This window comes from Bos taurus, chromosome 25 (assembly GCF_002263795.3).
Source record: "Bos taurus isolate L1 Dominette 01449 registration number 42190680 breed Hereford chromosome 25, ARS-UCD2.0, whole genome shotgun sequence".
Lineage (NCBI taxonomy): Eukaryota > Metazoa > Chordata > Mammalia > Artiodactyla > Bovidae > Bos > Bos taurus.
The window spans coordinates 36,467,643-36,492,611 of NC_037352.1; the positions used below are offsets into that span (position 1 = coordinate 36,467,643).

At 45.3% G+C, this 24,969-nt stretch overlaps 1 protein-coding gene and 1 non-coding gene across 2 annotated transcripts; one reads left to right on the top strand and one right to left on the bottom strand.

Annotated features, from left to right (window-relative positions):
• Positions 1-2,883: 2,883 nt before the first annotated feature.
• TRIM4 (tripartite motif containing 4) lies at positions 2,884-23,635 on the top strand. Its single transcript, XM_005225267.5, has 6 exons — positions 2,884-3,634; positions 9,082-9,177; positions 9,846-10,076; positions 11,422-11,444; positions 11,702-11,799; positions 19,799-23,635. Exons 1-6 carry the CDS (start codon positions 3,242-3,244, stop codon positions 20,383-20,385), a joined length of 1,428 nt encoding a protein of 475 aa, XP_005225324.2. The 5' UTR covers positions 2,884-3,241; the 3' UTR covers positions 20,386-23,635.
• TRNAV-CAC (transfer RNA valine (anticodon CAC)) lies at positions 5,880-5,952 on the bottom strand. Its single transcript has one exon. It is a non-coding gene; the product is annotated as a tRNA-Val (tRNA).
• Positions 23,636-24,969: the final 1,334 nt, after the last annotated feature.

Consider the following 24,969-nt stretch of genomic DNA (forward strand, 5'->3'; position numbering starts at 1 on the left):
ATTTTTAAATTCTAGCCATCCTAGTGGGTGAAATGATATTTCATTGTGGTTTTGATTTGCATTTTCCTAATGACTAGTGATGTTGAGTATCTTTTCATGTGCTTATTGGCCATTTGTACAGCTGCTTTGGAGGAACGTTTATTTAAATCCTTTGCCCATTTAAAAAAAATTGGGTTGTTTGTAATTTTGTTGTTGAGTTCTTCTTGTGTGATCCTCATCACAAGTATGATTCCAAATATTCTCTCCATTCAGTGGGTGGTCTTTCATTTAACTCACAGCATCCTTTGATGCACAGGTTTTTAATTTTGATGAAATCCAGTTTATCAATTTTTTTCTTTTGTTGCTTATGATTTTGGTGTTATAGCTAAGAAACTATTGCCTAGTCCATGACTATGAAGCTTACATCTAACTTTCCTTCTAAAAGTTTTATAGTTTTAGCTTTACATTTAGGTCTTTGATTTTGAATTAATTTTTGTATATGTTATGAGACAGGGTCCAGCTTCATTCTTCTCCATGTAGATATCCAGCTGTCCCAGCATTATTTGTCGAAAAGTTTATTTTCCCTACATATAATAGTTTTTGGCACCATTGTTGAAAATCAATTGCTTGGTGATGTATGGCATCGTTTCTGTATTCTCAATTTGATTCCATTGATCTATGTATCTATTCTTATGGCAGTACCACGTTTTAATTACTGTAGCTTTGTAATAATGTTTGAAATTGGGAAGTGTCCATCTTCCTGCTTTGTTCTTCTTTGTTAAGATTGTTTAGCCAATTGAGATCCCCTGAAATTCCATATGAATAAAATTGTAAATTAGGGAGCCTCAATATTTTCAGTAAAGAAGGATGCTCATTTCGGAAGTATGGCAGGATTGAAGACACAGAGACATTAAAGAGATACAGTTCAAAACAAAGGCAGACATACAGATACACAGACACCACAGATACTCATGTTTGCATCAGTAACAGATGAGAGCCCCTCTTCTTGCTTGGCTCATATTTAAGACTCAGATTCCTTCTCTCTATTTTTTCTCCTCTGCTTGGCGGCACTGTGCAGCCTGTGGGACTCAGGGTCTTAGTCCCCCCACCGGGGACCAGGAATGGAATTGGGCTCCACAGTGCAGCACAGAGTCCTAACCACTGGGCCACAGGGAATGCCCGCAGATTCCTTCTCAATATGGTATTCCAATTCACAAAGAAAATGCAGCTATCAGTTTTCTAATTTAAACATTTAAGACATTGTATAGAACTTCCATCAAAACCCCAAAACAGTGACCACAGGAACCCCCTTTCCAAATCATCTGATCATACCGTTAGTAACCAGTTATGGAGCATATTACAGGAAAGGCAGTATCTGATTTTGGGACACAAGAAGAATGAAACATTTCTTTCATAAGAAAAGGAATAGAGTGGGAAGAATACACAACTGAGCACCTCAGAAACACAAGATCAAAGCTCCATTGAAGAGAAACAAATGGTTCCCCGAGACAGGCAAGCATCTTGCGTGTTGAAAGCCTCAATGGATGCTCCTTTGGAGAGCAAAATGGTTGTTGTCTTCAAGTTGGGTACCAAAAGTCAATTCATTTGTGCTTCTGAATCTTTTTTTTTAATCATTCATTTCATTTTTGGCTGTGCTAGGTCTCGGCTGCTGCGTGGGCTTTTCTCTAGGTGAGGAGAGCGGGGAATACCCTCTAGTCCTGGTGCCCAGGCTTCTCAGTGTGGTGGCTTCTCTTATTACAGAGCACGGGCCCTAGAGTGCCAGCTTCGGCAGTTGCTGTGGGTGTGCTCAGCAGTTGTGGCCCTCCGGCTCTAGAGCACAACTGTGGCGCACGGACTTAGTGGCTCTGCGGCATGTGGGATCTTCCCAGACCGGGGATCAAACCCGTGATTCCTGCATTGGCAGGCGGATTCTTTACCACTGAGCCACCAGGGAAGCCCCCCACGCTTCGGAATCTTAAGCACTCCCATCGAAAACACCTGATTTCTTTCCACTCTCCTGGTCCCATTGGCCTTTCGCAACATCCTCACAACAGCTACAGCTTCAGCTCCACTCCCCAGGTGCCGCTTTCACACCCTGGTCTTGACCGTCTCGGGTGGGAGGGTCAGGAACAGCTCTAGCACCAGCAGCTGCTCCTTCCTAGCATCTTAGACAACAGCGGCTCACAGATCACCCAAAAGCTGACACAGAACATCCTCAGCCTACAGACTTCCTCTGCATCGAACCACCTAAAATACTGGTGGGAAGTCTCAAACCTGGGGGAAACCATCTAACCCTAGGTTCTTCCCCCTACCTTAATTATTAGAACCACTATCTGCACTGGCTGAGTGTGCCCCATGCCCTGAGGTTGGGCTTCCTCTTCCTGGTGTGTCCCCTGTGCTGGGGAAGAAAGAGAAATCAGGGTGGTAGGGTGATCAGATGGCTCCCCACTAGGTCGTGGGGGCTAAACACTCCCTTTCCTGCTCGCCTCCCAGAAAGCTGGCTCTCCAGTCGGCCCAGGAGACTCCAGGAGAGTTGAGCTTTGAGTGGGTGGGTTTTGTGGGAGCAGCAAGAAATCCTGCCTTTTGAGCATCTCAACTAGACCTCGGGGTTGGAGGTCAAGAACGGGTTCCTTTCCTGTGTCTGTGTATCTGTACGTCTGCCTTTGTACTGACAGAATGAAGCTGAACAAAAAAGGACAACTTCAGAAAAAGCCAGCCTGTGGGGCAAGGCGCCTCCTTAGCCCCGCTTGCAGCGGGGCTGCACAGACGCCCCCAGCCCCAGGTTCTCCGCCTGGCCCTCCACGCCGCTAGGGTGTACCTCGCCCGGAATGCCTTTCTGGGCAGCAGCAAGCCTAGAATTCTAGACCCTAAATCTTCCGGGAGCAGCCGGCAAACCGGAAGGACAAGTTCATTAGCACCTCCCTGTTTGGTTCCACCAGCAGCCGCTGCAGCTGCGGTAGCACCACCATACTCCCGCGCGCCCCGCAAACCGACGCGCGCCTCGAAGCCTCTCTAGGCTTCCCGGGGGACTTCCGCATCGTTATTGTTGGTCCCGTCGCAGCCCGCCGTTCTGTCACTTCCTACGGGCCTTCTTCGCGCGGAAACCGGCGGTTCGCACGCTCCGGAGCGGGCGGAAAGGGCCGCAGCGCCCCCCAACCCCGCGCCCCCGCTGGATCGCGAACCGCAGAGGAGTTCGGCGGCCCCGGGTCCGAAGGCCACCGCCCGCCGCCCGCAGGCGACTCATCCGGGACAGAGGGGCGGCATGGAGGCCGAGGACTTCCAGGAGGAGCTGACCTGCGCCATCTGCCTGGACTATTTCGAGGACCCGGTGTCCATCGAGTGCGGCCACAACTTCTGCCGCGGCTGCCTGTGCCGCACGTGGGCGCCGGGCGGCAGCCCCGTCCGCTGCCCCGAGTGTCGGCGGCCGTCGGCGCCCGCCTCGATGAGGCCCAACTGGGCCCTGGCCCGGCTGACCGAGAGGATGCGGCGCCGGCGCCTGGGCCCCGTGCCCGCGGGCCTGTGCGGCCGCCACTGGGAGCCGCTGCGGCTTTTCTGCGAGGATGATCAGCGGCTCGTGTGCTTGGTGTGCAGAGAGTCGCAGGAGCACCAGGCCCACACCATGTCCCCAGCCGACGAGGCCTGCAGGAGCTACCGGGTGAGCCGGCCGTTTACGGGGCTGGGCTGCCGGTATATGCCCTGGGAACCTTTAGTGTATGCACTGGAGGCATAAACCTACCCTCACCCCCACCCCTGACAGGCTCAAAAAAGTGAAGAGACTCACAGATCAGAGCTGGAGTTTAAAACTGGAATTGGGAGGGCAGTGGAGGCTCAGTCATCATCGCAGAACTTTCCAGGGACTGGCCTCCCGGCAGCTGGGTCATCCTGAGGGGTTATACACCGGTGCTGTCCAATAGAAACAAAAGGAACCAGGCACATCTGTTATTCAAAGTTTTTCTAGTGTTGAAACAGGTGATGCTAATTTTAATAACTCATTTGTCCAAAATATCCAACATCGATATGAAAATTATCAATGAGATATTTTAATTTTTTCATGACAGGCCTTTGAATATGTGTGTGCTTCACATTTACACACATCAGTTTGGGCTCTCCATGTATCAGGAACTCACATGGCTAACGGATGCTGTATTGGACAGTACAGGTTTTTGCCTACAGATGTCATCAACAGCTGATGATTTGGGAAAAGCCTGGCTTGGAGGGATAAGCCTAGATTTTGTTACTAGCTTCATCAGTTGGGAAAATCACTTAATGTTTGAATTTGGAGATTCTCTGTTCTACTTATCTTATGGGTTAAGAAGCTTCAGTTAAATAAATTAGTTTATCATACTCTGTTCCAGCCACACTGGCCTTCCTGCTTTTATTTCAAGCCTGTTCTCTCTCTCTACCCATACCTTCTGTCCTTTAGATCCTTTTAGATTTTAGCTTGAAGACCTTCCTTGATCATCCTTTCCAGACTAGCCCCACCCCCTTCCATTACTGAAGGTGTCACTCCAGTGGTCTCCATCTGAATTGGTATCTAGTAAGTACTCATTAAAAGCATGAATGTAATGATACAAGTTAAAGTGTATTGTAAACTGTCAAATGCTGTTCATTTTTATCAGCTGACTATAAACAGGAAACATGCAAAGTTAGACTGCTACTGCTGCTGCTAAGTCGCTTCAGTCGTGTCTGACTCTGTGCGACCCCATAGACGGCAGCCCACCAGGCTCCCCTGTCCCTGGGATTCTCCAGGCAAGAACACTGGAGTGGGTTGCCATTTCCTTCTCCAGTGCATGAAAGTGAAAAGTGAAAGTGAAGTCGCTCAGTCGTGCCTGACCCTCAGTGACCCCATGGACTTCAGCCGACCAGGCTCCTCCCTCCATGGGATTTTCCAGGCAAGAGTACTGGAGTGGGGTGCCATTGCCTTCTCCAAAGTTAGACTAGAAAGTATATATTCATTTCTTTATTCAGTAGCCTTTATTGGTACTTCCTGTATGCTAGACATTGTTCTAGACTCTGGACATAAATAGATGAGGAAGACGTGGGTCTTGTTTTGTAGGGGATGTAAGCATATAGACCGGTAATTTCAGTGTATGTGAGTTATCAACATACAGAAGGTCTGAGATTAGAGGCATCAGACAGGAGTGAGGATCACCTTTACAGGGGACTGAAACATGAGCCCGCTCTTGATGGATGAGGTTGTTCTTTGCCTTGGGAGGGGGGCACATGCGAGGGAGGTTGGTGGGAGCTGAAGCTGAAGAAAGAGACAGGGTCTGCGTTGTGGAGGATCTTGTTCACTACACTGAAAAGCCTGAGTTTTCTCTTCCAGCAAATCGGGATCATTGAAGGACTTGAAGGCAAGGGAAGCCATGATTGGCTCTCAGCTCTTTGTTTTACCATGTTCATCGTGACGTCCACGGGGGATGAATGCAGAAGAGCAGTTAGGCTGTCGGTGCACCATTTGAAGCAGGAGGCCGTAGGGCCTGAATCAGTGCAGGACAGGGGTCCTGGAGAAGAGGCGGGTGTGGGTTAACTGAGTAACATTGTGACTAATTGTAATGATGGGTCGGGAAGAGAGAGGAGTCCAGGACCGAAGTCTGGATGTCTGGTGCTCACTGGGGACACGGTGAGAGTGAAGTAACTGTGACATGAAGTCCAGGGAGAAGGGACAGGAGGCAGGGGGCATAGGAGACTAGAAACACAGCATTTTAGAATTATCAGTCTATCCTTTTTTTTTTTCCCTTAGATTATTTTGTTTTAGATTCTCTCTATATATATTAGATTATATATTTAGAAGCTTTTGCTTTAAAAATTTTTTTATTTATTGTTGTTTAATTGGCTGTGCCAGGTCTTAGCTCTGGCACCTGGGATCCTTGATCTTGGTTGTGGCATGTTGGATCTAGTTCCCTGACCAGGGATTGAACCCGGGCCCCCTGCATTGTGAGCACAGAGTCTTAGCCACTGGACCACCAGGGAAATCCCCAGGATTGGTCCTTTTCTGCACCCTCTTCTGTGTAATCACTGCTCTGTTTACCCACCTCCATCCCCACCCCAGCTGGTGCTTGTGGTAAAGAACCTGCCTGCCAATGCAGGAGACGGAAGAGATACGAGCTGTATCCCTGGGTGGAGAAGAGCCCCTGGAGGAGAGCATGACAACACACTCCAGTATTCTTGCCTGGAGTATCCCATGGACAGAGGAGCCTGTGGGCTACAGTCAGTAGGGTCTCAAAGAGTCAGACACGACTGCAGTGACTTAGCACATACACATCCCCGCCCCGAGTTAACTTGAAAAACATTGGCTTGCTCTTGGGTAAAGCTCCCCTGTTTCCACCATCCCATTCTCGGCACGTGCACTGTGTCATAAGTGCTGGCGTTCGCTAAGTCTGTGGAAAATCCCCCCGTCTGTGCCCACACCTGCGCTCTGCAAACAGTGTGCTGGACGCTTTCTCTTAGGATCTGACACCTGAGCACCGCGTCCAGGAAACCTGCTTTGATGAATTCCTAGCCCACTCTGCTTGCTCTCTTAGGCCACAGCAGTGGCTCAGGATCCACATTAGAGCCACCTGGAAGCACTTTTAAGACATTCTGATACACAGACAGGATAGAGGACCTTGGGCCTACATCTTAGTGCCTTCACTGAGGAGAGTATTCAGAGCAGAAGTTGCCTTTAATGGAGTCGTCGTTGGTGGGAGAGAACGAGAGAACACACAGAGAGAAATAACTTCATAAACTTCAGGGAGCAAAGTGTTTTTTTGGAAAAGGCTTCCAAGCCCAGCACCTCTTTACTTCAAGCCAATATTTAGTCTGTTGACTCTGCTATTAACTCATTTAAGAAATATTTGTTGAACCACCCGTTTTGTGTCAGATGCTGTCCTATAGTGCCAGACCCAGAAAAGGAGTACAGTGATGAAAAGACCATGGAGCTTACTGTAGTCTGGCTGGGGTGGGGGTAGGAGGTAAACAGTAGACAAAGAAATAATCACAGATGATAATATGTGCTATGAAAGACATAGTGTGCCACGCCAGAGAAGGGACGAGGGCTCTAAGAAGGGCGCAGGCAGTCTTCTCTAAAGAGATGACATTTCAGCTGAGGCTTGATGGAACTATCAGAGGAACTGTGGGGAGAACATCCCAGGCAGTGGACAGCAAATTCAGACCCTGAGGCTGGGAAGAGCGGGACACCCCATGACACTGAAAGAAGAGCGGTGCTCCCGAAGCATGATCAGCAAGGGGAAAAGTAGCGCGAGATGAGTTGGGAGATGCAGGCAAGAACGGCGTTCTGTCGGACCGCGGGGTGGCTGAATTTCCTCAGTGATGAGGGAAGCCCTTGGAGAAGCTCAGCAGGGGACTGATGTGACGGGACTGGTCTTAGAAGATGATTCTGGCTGCCCCGAGGACATTGGCTGAGAGACGAACAAGATTGGAAATAGGGAGACCGGTCATGAGGCTGTTGTATTGACAGCTGTCTAGACAAGAGGTGGTTTGAACAAGGAGGTGGCTGGGGGTGGCAAATAGGCAGATGGGCAGATTTGACCTGTATTTTGGAGGTAAGACCTATTTGCCTGGATTGGATGCAGAGGTTACAATGATTGAAATTCACAAAACCTCAGAGCTGGCCTGGTGTTTAAGAAAAGAACATCTATCGTGGTTGCCTTCATCTTCTAGGTAAGGAAGCTGCAGCCTAGGAAATGTGTGAGACTGACTTAACCACAGATCTATAGCTAGTTGACGAAGGTCTAGACTGAAACTCAGATCTGATTTGAAGTTTCGTGTCGTTTAAACTACATGATTACAAGTCAGAAAATGTCTTCATTCTATAAAATGGATGTTCTTTTGTTGTAGTTCTGTATAAACACAAAAGTCTGAAGTTAAATGAAGAAAAAGTGATTTTTTTGAACTTGTGGGTCTACCCAGCTTTGAAATGCTCGGTGTTGCCCTCCCGCCACCTTGTGGCAATTTCTGTTACTGCAGGGAAGAAGTTTTCTAATCTCCCCAAAGGGTTTGCCCAGGGGACCTCTTTAGCTGCCAGGATACAGAAATGCATAGGTAGCGTCTTGGGTAAGGGGGCAGCATAATTCATGCATACTGGAATCGCTAAGGGCTTTTAAAAATGGAATCTTCTTAGCAAACAAAAGTGAAAACTTGAAAAAAATTTCTTAGTCACATTCAGAGGAGCTGTTTATCTCATTAGAGGCTTCACACGCACGTGAGGTTTGACCCTGATGTGTGCCGTCTCTAACCTGTCTGCCTCTGCCTCTAAGGTCCTGCCTGACATTCTGCTACTAGCTGCTCACCCTCTGCAGCTTTACTCTGTTAATTCTAATTGGCTTGATTTTTTAATAGCTGATTTGGGTGTTTTAAATTACAAAAGGATATATGCTTCTTGTAGAAATCCAAACAAAACAAGTTTATTAAATTTCTAGTTCTCCCTCTGACTCCCTCCACCATTCCTATTCCCTAGAAATAAGCACTGTTAATAATACCTAGTTATATATCTTTCCAGATTATTTTCTATTCAATTATAAACATACACAGTTACACAGACACATGTATATTTGTTCTTTTCAAAACAGAATTATAGTGAGAGCTGAAATTGATGTAGAGTATCAGTGTATCATAATTTAATAATTCCCCACTGATGGATAATGAAGAATGCTGCAATAAACATTCCTATATATATAATTTTTACTAGTGTTTTATTGGATATTCTTATTAGAAATAGGATTATTGCATATTTTAAATACTGTTAAATCTTGCCAGTTGCCCTTCAAAAAGGTGGGAACTTTAAAAAACATTTTTATTTATTTATTTTAATTGTAGGATAATCACTTTACTAGATGGGATCTTTTTGTTTTCCTACCATTATGGTGCCAGAGGTCTTCTCCCTTGCCAGTACTGGGTATTTATTAATTTTTGTCTACTTAATGAGCAAACTTTATGTAGTGTTTTGATGACCTGAGAGCAGACTAGTTCTCGTGCATTAACCTGTGGTCATCTTCAGCATCTTCTCAGTCTCATGTTTGGCCGAGGTGACTTTTAGCTCTTGAACAAGGAAGATGCTGGAAGAGATGATTTCCTACTTAGGCGTGTTTCTTCTGCTGGCAGGAAAAACTTCTGAAGACTCAGTCTAGTCTGACAGCCAAGATGAAGAAAGTCATACATTTTCAGGACACGGAAGTGAAGAATGCTGCAGAGTGGAAGGTAATAGCAGAAGGAGCTGGGTATTTCTTGCCCTTTGTCCTTTCAGCCTGAGGCTGCTCAAGGGCTTTGGCTGGGAAGAGCTCACAGGGTCTTATCAGTTGTCAGGCTGACAGAAAAGGAAGAATTGATCTCTACCGTGGCTTTGGACCACACGCGTTCCACACCCTTCATCCTCAGACCTCAAGGGTGGTGCCCCTTTCCTTCCTGTAGTCCTCCTGGGTTGGCTTCTGAGGTGGGTGTTGATTTGGGTCTATGGCATTGTGGAAAGCAAATGAACTTTCCCCCCAGAGCTGTTGTCCAGTTGGGAGGTATGATGTGGGTATGCACCTGTATGTCTGAGATTTACCACAACTACACACTAGGTGTTCTGAGGGCTAAATTAAATAACAGGTGTGAAAGTGCATTTTAGTTTGAAAACTATACGAACAAAGCATGACAATCAGTAGTAGAAACTCAGATACTACGAAGAACGAGTTAATACTATAGTATGAAGATATCAAGCAGGCATAGAGAAAGGAGTAGAGGACATTTGTAGGGGGTGAGCAGGAGCTTTTCTGGAGGAGGTGATTTGAATGAAAGGATTGTGGACTATTGGGGAGTCCCATGCAGGGAATTTAGGAGGAAGGACCAGGCAGAGAGAGGACTGAGCTAGTCTCTTGTGACTGCAGGAGAAGATGAAGAATCAGCGAATGAGAGTCATTGCGGAGTTTGCAAAGCTGCATGTCCTCCTGAATGAAGAAGAGCAATTGTTTCTTCAGGGACTGAGGCAGGAAGAAGAAGAGACAAAGAAGAAGCAAAGTGAGAACATATCTAGGCTCAATCAAATGATCACTTCTTTGAAGAAGCTCATCCTAGAGGTGAAGGAGAAGAGCCAGAGCTCCACCCTGGAGCTGCTCCAGGTGAGACCAGCAGGGAAGGGCATAGTCTCTATCTTTATCGAATTGTTAACATCACTAACTCATCTCCCTCTTGTCTTTAGAGCTGAGTGTCCTTCCTGGTAAGTGGGTTTAGTAGAAGACATGTTTTTTTCTTTTGCTAATTGTGTTACTATTTTTATTATGTAATTAAAGAGTCAAAGATTTACTTTCCAAGGGAAATTAATGTGAAGTTTAGGTTTGATGAGCTCAGGTAATATGAGATACTTAAATTCCAAGAACTGTCTAGAACGTTTACAACTTGCTTGAGCAGCGAAGTTCCAATTCCATATTCAAACATATATTATAGCAGAATCTTTGAAATAACACATTTTTTTTGTATATGAATTCTTTCATTTAGGATGATGATTTTGAGGTTCATTTATGTTGAAGCATCGTATCATATTTGCATTCCCTTTTTATTCCTGAACAGTATTCCACTGCAGAATATACCTCATTTTGTATACCTGTTCACCAGTTGATGGACATAACCCAAATGTTACTATAAAGGGTTCTACCTTAATATTTGTCTGCCATTCTTTGTGTGGACATATGTTTTCATTTCTCTTGGTTAAGTAGTAGGAGCAGAATTGCTAGGCTATATGGTATATCCCTTGGACTGCAAGGAGATCCAACCAGTCCATTCTGAAGGAGATCAGCCCTGGGATTTCTTTGGAAGGAATGATGCTAAAGCTGAAACTCCAGTACTTTGGCCACCTCATGCGAAGAGTTGACTCATTGGAAAAGACTGATGCTGGGAGGGATTGGGGGCAGGAGGAGAAGGGGATGATAGAGGATGAGATGGCTGGATGGCATCACTGACTCGATGGATGTGAGTCTGAGTGAACTCCGGGAGGTGGTGATGGACAGGGAGGCCTGACGTGCTGCGATTCATGGGGTCACAAAGAGTCAGACACGACTGAGCGACTGAACTGAACTGAACTGATGGTATATTTATATTTAACTTTTTAAGAAACTGCCTTTTTCCAAAGTGGCTGAACCATTTTATATTCCCACCACATCCTCATTAACACTTGTCTGTGATTGAAAGAGTGTAGATGGAGAAGTAGACGGAGAGCCAGGAGACAGCTCATGTCATAGTGCCAAAGGAGGAAGAGGAGGGTTTCGAGGAAAGGATGGGTCAACGTTGTTAAATACGGCAGAGGGCTCACACGAAAAAGACTGCCCTGTGTTAACCCTGTTGGGCTTGGCAGCAGGAGATCATGTGTGATGCTCACAAAAGCAACTGACAGAAAAGTAGCTGCTCACCAAGTTGAGTAACAGATCTCACGGCGAGGGTACATAACTTCTTTCTTTCTTCTCTTCACAGAATCCAGCAGAGGTGTTGACCAGGTATGAGCTCTTTCCTGCTTATGGGTGGTTGAGTAGATTGTAAAGATACAGGCCAAGCAGAGGGGTAAGGAGGCCTGGGCCCCACGGATCAGTCTGGACACTGATGTGAGGGGGCTGAGGGGGAGGAATCCTGCTTGCTTGCACTGGGAGGAGTGGGACAGTAGTCTGAACTCTGGGCTTGGAACCTGTGGTGGAGTTGAGGGTCTTGGCCGTCCTGTTTGTCTCCTAAGAAGAGCAGCCTTCTGTGCTTTTCCTAGGTGTGAGAATCAGGATGTGAATTATTCCTTTGAAGACCTAACGGTGAAGACTGTGTGCCGGCTACCAATGATGAAGGAAATGCTGAAGCGATTCCAAGGTGAGCAGAATTTCAGGGAGTTGGAGCTCAGAGAATGAACATTGAGAGGAGTCTGAAAAGGAAGGAGAAAGCAGAGCATGCAGCCAACAGGAGGGTCAAGAAAATGGTAAATAACTACTTAGGGATAAATGGATATACGCTTCACTGAAGAACCATCCGTTTAAAGGTAAAGGACATTAGGATGTTAAAGGTACTAGTTACACAAAAAGAAAAGGACCTATTCTTTCTAAGAACGCATGAGCAAGTTGGAGAGACAGACACATCACTTAGTGAAGTACCGTGGGGCCCAGTGTTTACCAGTGGTAATGAGTGAAATATCACAGAAGTGCAGGCTCTCTGCTGGGGCAAGGTGAGGAGGTTTTCACAGCACAGGTGTCAGTTGTTTGGGACTTTGAAGGATAAGTAGGAGTTTGCCAAGTGGAAAATGAGAGGCGGCTTCCAAGCAGAGGTGGCAGCATGAGCTGAGATGTGGAGAAGATAGAGGGGAGGGTGTTTGATATGACTCAGTGCAAGGTGCGGACGGGGAAAGGCAGGAATAAGCTTGAGAAGATGAGTGTAAGAACGACTGGAGGTAAACGGACTGGATCTCCAGAGAAGTACCAAGGCCTGACATGACATGAGCTGCATTCTCAAGAGCACATCCCTGATCAGGAGCCATGTTGTAGATGTCCACTTCCAGATAAAGCGAAGTGACAGGGGACTGGACTTACTCTTGAGATGCAGTTGACCAAAGACACCCAAAATAGGCAATACATGAAACAACAGTTTTTAAAACACTGAACATCAGGCAGTGAAGGACAGTGATACACGGGAATGTGAACCGAATGAGCGGAGTCCTACGATGGCCCCAGCCTCCAGCCTTGAGGGTTTCCAGGCCACCTCAGGGAAGGTAACACAGGGGGAGCCAGGTGGACTGCCTCAGTTGAGGAGTGGTGCTGAGAGTCAGAACAAAGCAGTGGGAGTTTACAGAGTGCTGGAGAGGAGAGAGCTGGACAGGCAGAACCCTGATGGTTTACAGAGACGTCCTGTGAACATTCAGCGGGGCACTGATCAGCACGTGCTTGTGAAGAGCTACCTGAGGTTAAGGGAATTTTCAAATTGGTTAGAAGGAACAGTTCCTGGTGCTCGCACAGGGCCAGGAGCAACGTCTGTTCCTATCAGCCCCTGGAAAGCTCTTAATTCATGGGGCACTGGGTAGAGTACTCAGGAAAATCTTGCCTCATCAGTGGGGATAATTAACCCTCCACTGAGCACTACTTTGGACCCACTTTACATGTCAGGAAAGCAAGACCCAAAAGGATGAAATTTATCCAAGTAACTGCATCCCGGACAAAGCTCAAGAAGATGGATAGGTATTTTAAAAATGAGTCCCCAACAATGTACAGTCACAATGTGGCATCCCATCAGAAATTACCAGGCAGACAAAAAGGTAGGAAACATGATGTGATGAGAATAATCAATTGAAATTGACTCAAGATTGACCAAGATGGTAGCATAAACATAGAAGGACATTAATGCAGTTACTGCAACTATTTTGTAAAGATGTATATTGTGGACATGGGAGATATTCTGGAGATGAAAACTGTGAGATGAAGAATAAGCTGGTTGGGGCTAATAGGTGATTGGACACGAACTTGAAAAGATGGAGCAGTGAAAACTATGCAAAATGAAACAGAGGAAAAAAACTTAAAAAAAATGAAAGCCAGCTCAGTGAGCTGTGGGTCACCTTCATGCAGCCTTATGTCTGGTAATGGATCCCTCAGGGAGAGCAGAAGGATGGGGTGAGACAGAAAATCAGCTGGAGAAACAGTGACTCAACTTTCCAAATTGGATGAAAACTGTAAGCACACACGTCTAAGAAGTTCAGTAAGTTCTAAATGAGAAAGATGATGAAAACCACACCAAAACCAGTGATACAGAGGAAATTTTAGATGCAACAACTGGAAAAGGACACGTTACATACTATGGAACAAAGATAAAGATGACATCCCAGGGCTCATTGGAAGCAGTGCTAGTGAGCAAGAACTTTAAAAGACTGAAAGAAAAAGACTGTTTACCTAGAATTTTATTCCTGGCAAAAATAGACTTCAGAAACAAAGGTGAGATAAAGATGTTTGCAGATGTACAAAAACTGAAGGAGTTTATCACACCAGCACTGTAAGAAATGTTAGCAGAAGTCCTTCAAGCAGAAGGAAAATGATACTGGATAGAAGTCAGATCTATACAAAGGAATAAAAGATCTTCCAAAATGGTAATGTAAAGAAATATCTATTTTTGTCATTATTTAAGTCTCATTAAAGGTGATAGGGGTGGCTAATGCCTGTGGTAATTTGATTGGGGTATAAGGTACTCAGATATTTGGTCAAACATTGTTTTGGGTATTGCTGTTAGTGTTTTTAGATGAGGTTAACATATACTGGAATCAAGATTGCCGGGAGAAATATCAATAACTTCAGATATGCAGATGACACCACCCTTATGGCAGAAAGGGAAGAGGAACTCAAAAGCCTCTTGATGAAAGTGAAAGAGGAGAGTGAAAAAGTTGGCTTAAAGCTCAACATTCAGAAAACGAAGATCATGGCATCCGGTCCCATCACTTCATGGGAAATAGATGGGGAAACAGTGGAAACAGTGTCAGACTTTATTTTTCGGGGCTCCAAAATCACTGCAGATGGTGACTGCAGCCATGAAATTAAAAGACGCTTACTCCTTGGAAGGAAAGTTATGACCAACCTAGATGGCATATTCAAAAGCAGAGACATTACTTTGCCAACAAAGGTCCGTCTAGTCAACGCTATGGTTTTTCCAGTGGTCATGTATGGATGTGAGAGGTGGACTGTGAAGAAGCTGAGCGCCAAAGAATTGATGCTTTTGAACTGTGGTGTTGGAGAAGACTCTTGAGTGTCCCTTGGACTGCAAGGAGATCCCACCAGTCCATTCTGAAGGAGATCAGCCCTGGGATTTCTTTGGAAGGAATGATGCTAAAGCTGAAACTCCAGTACTTTGGCCACCTCATGCGAAGAGTTGACTCATTGGAAAAGACTCTGCTGCTGGGAGGGATTGGGGGCAGGAGGAGAAGGGGACGACAGAGGATGAGATGGCTGGATGGCATCACTGACTCGATGGAGGTGAGTCTGGGTGAACTCCGGGAGTTGGTGATGGACAGGGAGGCCTGGTGTGCTGTGATTCATGGGGTCGCAAAGAGTCAGACACGACTGAGTGACTGAACTGAACTGAACTGAACATATAAATCAGGAAACTTGAGGAAAGCAGATTGCTTTCCATAATGTTGGCAAGCCTAATCTAGTCAGTTAAAGGCCTGAATAGAACAAAAGGGCTGCCTTTCCCCCGTGAACAAGGGACTTTTACAGCAGACTGCCTTCAGACTCCGTCTGCAGCTTTGGTTCTTCCTGCCTTGCGGAAGGAACTGGAACATTAATTTTCCCTGGGTCTTGCTGCTGTTACACACCATGGATTTGGACTTGCCAGTCACCATGATCACATGGGCCAGTTCCTTCTAATCTCTACAAGTACGCACACATCCTATTGGCTCTATTTCTGTGGAGAAGCTTGACAAATACAGTGGTTGTTTAAACAAACAGAAAATAATATATTCTTTTATTTTATAACAACAAGAACATGAATGTTGGGAGGGGAGAAATGAAGGTATACTGTTATACATTCTTACATGTGAAGTGGTATAATATCACTTGAAGGTAGGTTGTTAAGTGAAAGGTGTACCTTTGTAAACTTTATGGCAACCGCTGGAAACAAAGTTATAGCTAATAAGTCAACAAAGTAGATAAAGTGGAATCATTATTATAAAAACACTTGGTTAATCAGAAAGAAGGCAAAAAAGAGGAAAGAAGGACAGGTAGAAAATACAGCAAGATGATAGGTACAAACCTCATCATATTAAACATAAATGGTCTGGATATCCTGATTAAAAGGCAGAGACTGATTGGACTGGATAAAAAAATGCAAGACCCCACTAACTATATGCTGCTAGAAACACACATTAAATACAAAGACCCATACATGTTATGAGAAAAGATACATCATGCTGCTGCTGCTAAGTCACTTCAGTCGTGTCCGACTCTGTGTGACCCCATAGATGGCAGCCCACCAGGCTCCCTTGTCCCTGGGATTCTCCAGGCAAAAACAGTGGAGATACATCATGCTAACATTAGTCAAAAATCTAATGGTTATGTTATTATCAAATAGATTTCAGAGCAAGGAATATTACCAGAGATGAAGAAAGTCATTTCCTAATGATAAATGGGTCAGTTTATCAGGAGGATATAACAGTTCTAAACATTTACACAGTTAACAACAGAGCTTCAAAATATATTAAGCAAAAGCTAATAGAGCTGCAAGGAGAAATAGACACATTCACAATTGCAGTTGGAATTTTCAATACCTTTTAAAAATAAATTTTAGAACAAGTAGACAGAAAATCATCAAAGACAGACTGAATAAAACTATCCGTCATCTTGACCACCCTGTTATTTATAGAATACTGCCCCAAACAACAGCAGAATACACATTCTTTTTGTGTGTACATGGAACATTTTCCAGGGTAGAACAAGGTGGGCCATAAGACATCAGTATTCAAAGGGCTTCCTTGGGGTTTCAGATGGTAAAGATGCAGGTCTCCCTGCAATGTGGGAGACCTGGGTTCAGTTCCTGGGTTGGGAGGATCCCTTGGAGGAGGGCATGTAACCCACACCAGAATTCTTGCCTGGAGAATCCCCATTGACAGAGGAGCCTGTGGGCTACAGTATTCAAAAGGATTCAGGCCATGCATAATATGTTCTTTGACTACAGTGCGTTTTGAAATCAGTAAAAAAAAAAAAAACAAAAAGCTTTGATAAGTCCCCAAATGTTAGGAAGCTAAATAACACACTTCTCAATAATCCATGAGCTAAAGGTGAATCAAAAGGGAAACTAGGAAGTACTTTGAACTGAATGAAAAGGAATTTGTGGGATACAGCTAAAGCAATACTTAAGGGGAAATTTATAGCACTAACCACATGTAATACAAAGGAATTTCTTAAACCAGTGATACCAGTTTCTACCATAAGACGTTAGAAAAAGAAGAGCAAATAAAGCCCTAAAGAAACAGAAGGATGGAAACAATTAAAAATCAGAGCAGGAATTATTGCAACAGAATACAGAAAAACAACAGAAAATTAGTGGAACCAAAAGTTGTCTCTTTGAGAATTTAAATTTTATTGAAATGTATTTTAAGCAGAATGACTGGAAGAAAAAAAGACATATTATTAGTATCAAGAATGAGAGAGGCATCATTACTACAGCTTCTGTAGATGCTAAAAGGATAATAAGGAAATATTACGAGCAACTTTATGCTGATAAATCTGACAGCATGAATGAAATGGACAAAGTCCTTAAAAGACTCGAATGACCAAAGCTGACTCAAGAAAAAATAGATAACTGGAATAGTTTTATTCATGTTATAGTTAGAAACCTCCCAAAATGGCTTCACTGGTGATTTCACCAAACATTTAAGAAATATTTATTCTATACAAACTCTTAACAAAAAATTGAAGAGACTATTCCCAACTTGTTCTATAAGACCTGCATTCAGTTCAGTTCAGTCGCACAGTTGTGTCTGACTCTTTGTGACCCCATGAATCGCAGCACGCCAAGCCTCCCTGTCCATCACCAACTCCCGGAGTTCACCCAGACTCATGTCCATCGAGTCAGTGATGCCATCCAGCCATCTCATCCTCTGTCGTCCCCTTCTCCTCCTGCCCCCAATCCCTCCCAGCATCAGAGTCTTTTCCAATGAGTCAACTCTTCGCATGAGGTGGCCGAAGTACTAGAGTTTCAGCTTTAGCATCATTCCTTCCAAAGAAATCCCAGGGCTAATCTTCAGAATGGACTGGTTGGATCTCCTTGCGGTCCAAGGGACACTCAAGAGTCTTCTCCAACACCACAGTTCAAAAGCATCAATTCTTCAGTGCTCAGCCTTCTTCACAGTCCAACTCTCACATCCATACATGACCACAGGAAAAACCATAGCGTTGACTAGACGGACCTTTGTTGGCAAAGTAATGTCTCTGCTTTTGAATATGCTATCTAGGTTGTTCATAACTTTCCTTCCAAGGAGCAAGTGTCTTTTATTTTATTTTATTTTTTTAAATTTTATTTTATTTTTAAACTTTACAATATTGTATTAGTTTTGCCAAATATCGAAATGAATCCGCCACAGGTATACCTGTGTTCCCCATCCTGAGCCCTCCTCCCTCCTCCCTCCCCATACCCTCCCTCTGAGTCGTCCCAGTGCACCAGCCCCAAGCATCCAGTATCGTGCATCGAACCTGGGCTGGCGACTCGTTTCATACATGATATTATACATGTTTCAATGCCATTCTCCCAAATCTCCCCACCCTCTCCCTCTCCCACAGAGTCCATAAAATCACTGCCGATGGTGACTGCAGCCATGAAATTAAAAGACACTTGCCAAGGAGCAAGTGTCTTTTAATTTCATGGCTGCAGTCACCATCGGCAGTGATTTTCGAGCCCCCCAAAATAAAGTCTGACACTGTTTGCACTGTTTCCCCATCTATTTCCCATGAAGTGATGGGACCGGATGCCATGATCTTCATTTTCTGAATGTTGAGCTTTAAGCCAACTTTTTCACTCTCCTCTTTCACTTTCATCAAGAGGGTTTTTAGTTCCTCTTCACTTTCTGCCATAAGGGTGGTGTCATCTGCATATCTGAGGTTATTGATATTTCTCCCAGCAATCTTGATTCCAGCTTGTGCTTCTTCCAGTCCAGCGTTTCTCATGATGTACTCTGCATATAAGTTAAATAAGCAGGGTGACAATATATAGCCTTGACGTACTCCTTTTCCTATTTGGAACCAGTCATTACCGTGATACTAAAATCAAAGACATTACAAGTAAAGCGAACTATAGATCAATGTCCCTCATGACACAGAAGAATTTGAAAGAAAATTTTAGCAAGTTGAATTCAATAATGTATAATACATCACAATTAAATGGGATTTATCGAAGAAAAGCAGGTTTGGTTTAATATTTGCAAATCAGTGTAATTCACCACATTAGCACTTTAAAAAAGATAAATTTGATCACCTCAGTAGATGCAGGAAAAAGAAACCTTTGTCAAAATCTAACATCTATGTCAATTAAGAAAAAACAAAACACAGCTCTCAGCAAACTGAAGAGACATGGAGGGTTTGGGAGGGAAGAGAATTAGGAGGCAGGCCAGGGAGGAAGTTATAGACACATTTGCTGAAGGTCTGAATGTAGACAATGGTGATGGGAGAGGAAGGAAGAACCCGAGGGATCATCTCAGAGGTAGAACTGATAGGACTTGGTGATTCATTAGCCAACGAGGGTCAGAGGGGAAGAAGAATCAAATAAGGTTAAGATTTCCAAGTATGAGCATTTGGGTGACGGTCATGTCCTTAAGCCTTAGAGAGCAGAGAAAACAAGATGTGTGCTTGTGACGGGGGATTAGTCTCAAGAGAAGGGAGGGGCCTTCGAGGCTCTGAATTTGGCTTGAGTTACCTGCTGGGGGCTTGTGGAGATGCCCAGCGAGCCACGAGAAACAGTAGAGAGACCTGGGAGGACACCTGTGTGTTCCTGTACAAAGAACCAGCCAGGTGACAGCCTTGGTGCTGGTACGGATTCAGCACATTGGTATTTATTATTGTTTCTTCAAATTTTATGCTGATGGTGAAGACTTGGGGCCGTGGAATAATAAGCTCCCATTTTCTAGGCTGTAGTCTTTGAGAGCTTAAGGGAAGTGAAGACTTCAGGTTGCTAATGCAAACTGCACCTTGCTAGTCCAGCTGAGGAGCAGTTGAGGGGCAGTGAGGTGTCTCGTCCCTAACAGTACTTGATAGGAGGAGAAGGATGGAACTGAAGCTGGGACAGATGGGCATTTCTGGAGCAGGGTTAGTGGTCAGCTCTTCATCACTGATCTCAGCTCTCATTTTCTCTGCAGTGGCTGTAAATCTAGCTGAGGACACCGCTCATTCCAAACTTGTCTTCTCCCAGGAAGGGAGATACGTGAAAAACGGAGCATCAGCCAGTTCTTGGCCACTGTTTTTTACAGCATGGAGCTACGCTACCGGATGGAGAAATCCGCAGAGGACCACAGGCTTTGTGGAGCGATTTCAGCATTTACCCTGTGTTTTGGGGAAAAATGTTTTCACTTCAGGGAAACATTACTGGGAAGTTGAGAACCGAGGCAGCCTGGAGGTGGCTGCAGGGGTGTGTCGGGAGGACATCATGGGGATCCCTGGTGGCTCGACAATGTGCCCCAAGGCGGGAATCTGGGCAGTTGGCTGGAGCTCTGCTGGCTTTTGGCCCCTGACAGGCACCTCCGTGAGTCCTACCAAGCGAGAGCCAGCTCTTCAGCGGGTGGGAGTTTTCCTGGATCACGGGGCTGGGGAGGTCTCCTTCTACAATGCCGTGGACGGGGAGCACCTGCACACGCTCCCCTGCTCTTCCAGCTTGCGCCTCCGGCCGTTTTTCTGGTTGAGTCCATTGGCATCTGTAGTCATCCCCCCAGTGACTGGTGGGAAATGAGGTGATTCTCTTCACCTTGTACCGCAGGCCGGGGATACCCATTGCTTGGCCCTTATTTTTGACTTAATGCGTTTCCATCCTGGGTGGTTCATTCAGATTCCAGCCTCATGTTCTGTTCAGGCCCCTGCATGCCCTGTGTGTAGGCAGATGTGGAAGCCCCTGTGGGGTACCTTTCCGGTAGCCACTTGGAGCACTTTTTCCTCCCTCTCTTCTGCCTCTTCCTAATTGAACTGTTCGGGATGTGTACTCCACGTGCTTCAGGAGAGGCAGGCCCATGGGAGGGAGTCCTGGCCAGTGAGGTCGGGTGGGAAATCCTCCAGGGTGCTTCTGGGGAAAGTTCTTTAGCTTTTAGAAAGAGATGTTTGGGAAGACATAGCTCGTCTTCTGACGTCAGCAGCTGTACTGGAGTGAGAGGAGCATGGTAACTGTGGAGTAGGAAGGAGAAACGTGGTCTTTGTTGGCTTCATGAAACGGTTGGAATCTCCCTAATCCTGAGTTTCTTGTTATATGAGATTGTTGCTCATTATGTGAGGCGGTTTTGGTTGCGTTTTGGTCATTTGCAGGCTGACGCGTCCTAACCGGTGCTGTTGTCACACGGCGCGGACATCCCACAGTGTAGGTTTCTCTCACTTTTTTGCCAAAATTTGACAGATTTATAGACTCTCTTCCTGTTCAGTCATGTGCTTCCTTTTCTTTCCAGTAAGTACCAGTATTGCTCCTTCTGGATGGGAAGGCTGGGGCAGTGTGCCCTGCTCTGCTCGTGCTGTTCCTCTCACCCGGCCACGCCTCTGCTTTGAGTGTTCACTGTGCTTTCCCCTTGTCGGATCCGTATACTGTGTGCGCAGGGTTATTAACATCACCTGGCAAACGCTGGGAAATACTTGTTAAGTATTTGCGCTGGGCTAGCCTCTTCATGTAATGCCCCATGTGACTTCCACAGCAGAGATGGAAAATTAAAATTATTGCTGATAACCACCACTGCTAACCATTGTAATGTGTTTCCGCCTCGACTTTGAATAGATGTTCTGGCAATAATTTAACACGGCTTCTTACAAAACGTCCAGCCCCCTCCCTAACCCGTCTCCTCTGCTATGTCCCTGCCCATCCTGGCTTGTCTCCTTTTTCAACCTGAGCAGTCCTCCTCATTCAGTGATCTCTGCTGAGTTCTCCTTAACTCTCTAAGATACTTGCTCTTATGAGTTGATTTCTGTCCTCCAAAGAAAAGGATATGTTGAAGTCCTAGCTGTGAGTGTGACCTTATTTGGAAATTAAGATGAGGCCATTAGCGTGATGGCCTGAATGGGAAGGAAATCCAAAAGAGAGGGGACATATGTATACATATAGCTGATTGCCTTTGTTGTCCAGCAGAAACTCACACAACACTGTAAAGCAACTATACTCCAATAAAAATTAGTTAAAAAGATGAGGCCGTTAGGGTGGGTCCTAATCCAATATGACTGATATCTTTAGAGGGAACCTCGTAAACATAGACGCTCACACGCGAAAATGCCACATGAGGACAGAGGGAAGATGGCCATGGAAGAGGCTGGAGTCATGCTGCCCCAGGCCGGGGAATGCCTAGGGCTGCTAGAAACTGGGAAAGGCAAAGCAGAATCCTCGCCTTGAAGCTTCTGAGGGAGTTGGCCCTGCCAGCACCTCGATCCCAGACTTCTAGCCTCCAGGATTGTAAGACGGTAAACTCAGCTCTTCGCCAGGGAAACTGTAGCTCTGGGAGCGGCAGTGAAGCCCCCAGAAGACAGTTTGGCAACCACTGTTTATCCTGCGCCTTCTCAAAGTGACTTTTTTTTTCTGGCTGTGCTCTCAGCTTGTGGGATCTTAGTTCCCCAACCAGGGATTGAAGCCAGGCCCTTGGCAGTGAGAGAATGGAGTCCTAACCACTGGACTGCCAGGGAACTCCCTTGAGGTGCTGCTGACCATCTCCGATGTTAACCGAGCCTTTTCCCCTGCCCCCAGAATCGGTGGGTACATGCACTGGTGTGTAAGCTGCCCACTCTGTGTGGCCCTGGATAAAGTTCTGCCAAAGTCTTCTCCTCTGGAGGCCAGCCTTTGTTGTGGAAAGCACTGTGCACAGATCTCCTGGGATTTCTACTCCTCCTCCCCTGCCTAAAGCCAGGAGGGGATCGTTCTCAGCTTTTCACTCGGAGAATCTGGTGGGGTTCCTGGAGGCAAAACCCAGGAAAATAGGCAGCTCTCCCAATACTGCAGCTCCCCCAAAGCTCCCCACACTCACCCACCAGCAATTTGTCAAAACTGTCATTAAGTATGCCCACTAGGTTATGGCTCCAGTAGATTTTGGTTCTCTGTTGCCGGGAGCCGGCGAGAGACATCCACTCGTGACAAAGGTCATGAGGAAGGAGGCTCGGCATACGCAAAGGCGGGATCGAGCCTCAGGAGTCCCCCCGGATATTCTTGAGCATCTACCCCCAAAAAACCAGAGTCTGCCTACTTTATTGCTTTGTGCTCTCACTTCTGACTTTACTGGGGGCTGTCCCCTACCACCATCTCACTCTCTCTGTCAAAGAGTTAACTTACAGCTCCAATTAATAAAGTTCCTGGGCAACTAGGAGTGTTTAAATCCAAACCCCTCAGATGGCTCTCTAACTCACCTGACAAGTTTACCCGGACTCCTGCAGCTATGCATACAATTGTTTACAGTCTCCCAGCCTCGAGGGGCACGGGAAGCTTAAGATATTCAAATAGCTTAGAGCCTCTCGGAGAGTTTAAAACTGCCAGTATAAAACTAGTAAAAGATTTCATTGATGAGCCAATGTTTGTTGCCAAGTTTCCACATCCCCTGAATTGTATCCTTGAATGTGTATTAATATAGTTGGTATGTAGAAAAAATAAGTAGTGGCCTTGGTGTTAGTAACTTTAGACCCTTAAGGTAATAAATTCTTTCCTTTGTTGTAAACCCATTACACATCTGCCCTATAGGAATGCAATTTTATCTTCGGAAGATAGCGCCAAACCTTAAAATAATTACTCCTAGAGAAAATAAGTCTTTGTTGATAAGTCTTTGTCAAGAGTCATAAAATGTTAATAGGCCTTCTGGCCAGAAGATGATGTAAATCACCTAAACCATTTGTATATGATAAATTTGCAGGAAAGAAACCCTGGTTTTTGATAAGGATCAAAGACTGCTGACTTTGCATCCCCTATTATCCTCTATGTGTAACTTAGGGTATATAAGCCCCTGTTGAAAATAAAGCTATGGGCCTTGCTCACCAAAGCTTGGTCTCCCCATGTCATTCTTCCCCTTAACTTCCAGCTGAGTCTCCATCTGGAGCGTGGATATCCTCTGCGACCATTTATTTGCCTGGGCTTCTAAGACCCACTTGAGAAGGTGTCTAAGGTGGGGCACCTTCCACTATTCGAGAGGGCGCCTGCGGCCTCCATGGTCAGAGCTAACCTGGTGTCACGGGTTATATTGATTTTTCGCGTAAACCAAGCTACTCAGCTTCTTTTCTCCACTGAATTTTCCTACTGAGCTATCCTCATTCTATTATTCTTTATATCTTTGGTGAATAAATAAATAAGTAGTCGCCAACGCCGTCTCTCCTTTGAATACCCTGGATCAGCCGGGGCTGGACCTCGGCACTCTGTTAAGCAGATCTCAGTTTCGAGTCTGCGGATTTGTCTGTCTTTCCAGATTTTGGGGTGCAAGTTTGCCGTGCAACCTCAGTTCTCTAATTGGCCCCCAAAAAGTCAATGATTTTCAGTCTTTTCATCTTTTTCACGTCATAATGATGTGTTATGACTTCCAAATTCTTTACATGTTGGAGCTGAAACTGGAAGTATTCTTTTATAATTATTAAAATAGGTGGCTCGTAGAGCACTGTAATGGTTAGTTTTATGTGTCAGCCTACCTGAGTTAAGGACACCCAGAGAGCTGGTAAAACATTTCTTGGTGCAGCTGTGAGGGTGTTTCCAGAAGAGATTAACATTTGAATCCACAGACTGAGTGAAGAAGATTGCAGTCACCACTGCAGGTAGGCATCGCCCAGTCAGTTGGGACCTGAACAAAAAGTCAGAGGAAGGGCCAATTTATTCTCTGTTTTAAGCTGGGACGTTCATCTTCTTTTGCTCTTGGACATCAGTGCTCCTGGTTCCCAGACCTTCAGACGTGGACTGGGACTTACATCATCAGCCGTCTGATTCTTGGGCCTCTGGACCTCAACTGGAGCTTATGCCATCAACTGTCCTGGTTCTCAGGCTTTTGGACGTGGACAGAATTAAACCACCAGCTTTCCTGTGTTTTTAGCTCTCAGCAGATTGTGGAACTTTTTGTCCTCCACGAGCACAGGAGTGGCCAATATTAGTTCTGTTTTACTGAAGAACCATGACTAATACATCCTCATATAGTTGAGTCCTGCTTTTTTTTCTAAACAGTCTGTCAATTCTTAACTGTTCCTTTTAGTCCACTCACCTTTAAAGTTACTATGTATAGTTGGATTAAAATATACCATTTTGCTAGCTGTTTTCTATTAGTTTCATTTCTTCTATTTCTTTTTTCCCTTTTCTGCCTTCTCTAGTTTTATTATTTAAAAAATAAAGTTGATTTTA

Bases quoted from the DNA above. Each gene is read 5' to 3' on its own strand.
- TRIM4 (XM_005225267.5), top strand. From the start codon at position 3,242: ATGGAGGCCGAGGACTTCCAGGAGGAGCTGACCTGCGCCATCTGCCTG. The intron at 10,077-11,421 runs GTGAGACCAGCA...TTCTCTTCACAG, and splicing joins CCACCCTGGAGCTGCTCCAG to AATCCAGCAGAGGTGTTGAC. The intron at 11,445-11,701 runs GTATGAGCTCTT...TGCTTTTCCTAG, and splicing joins CCAGCAGAGGTGTTGACCAG to GTGTGAGAATCAGGATGTGA.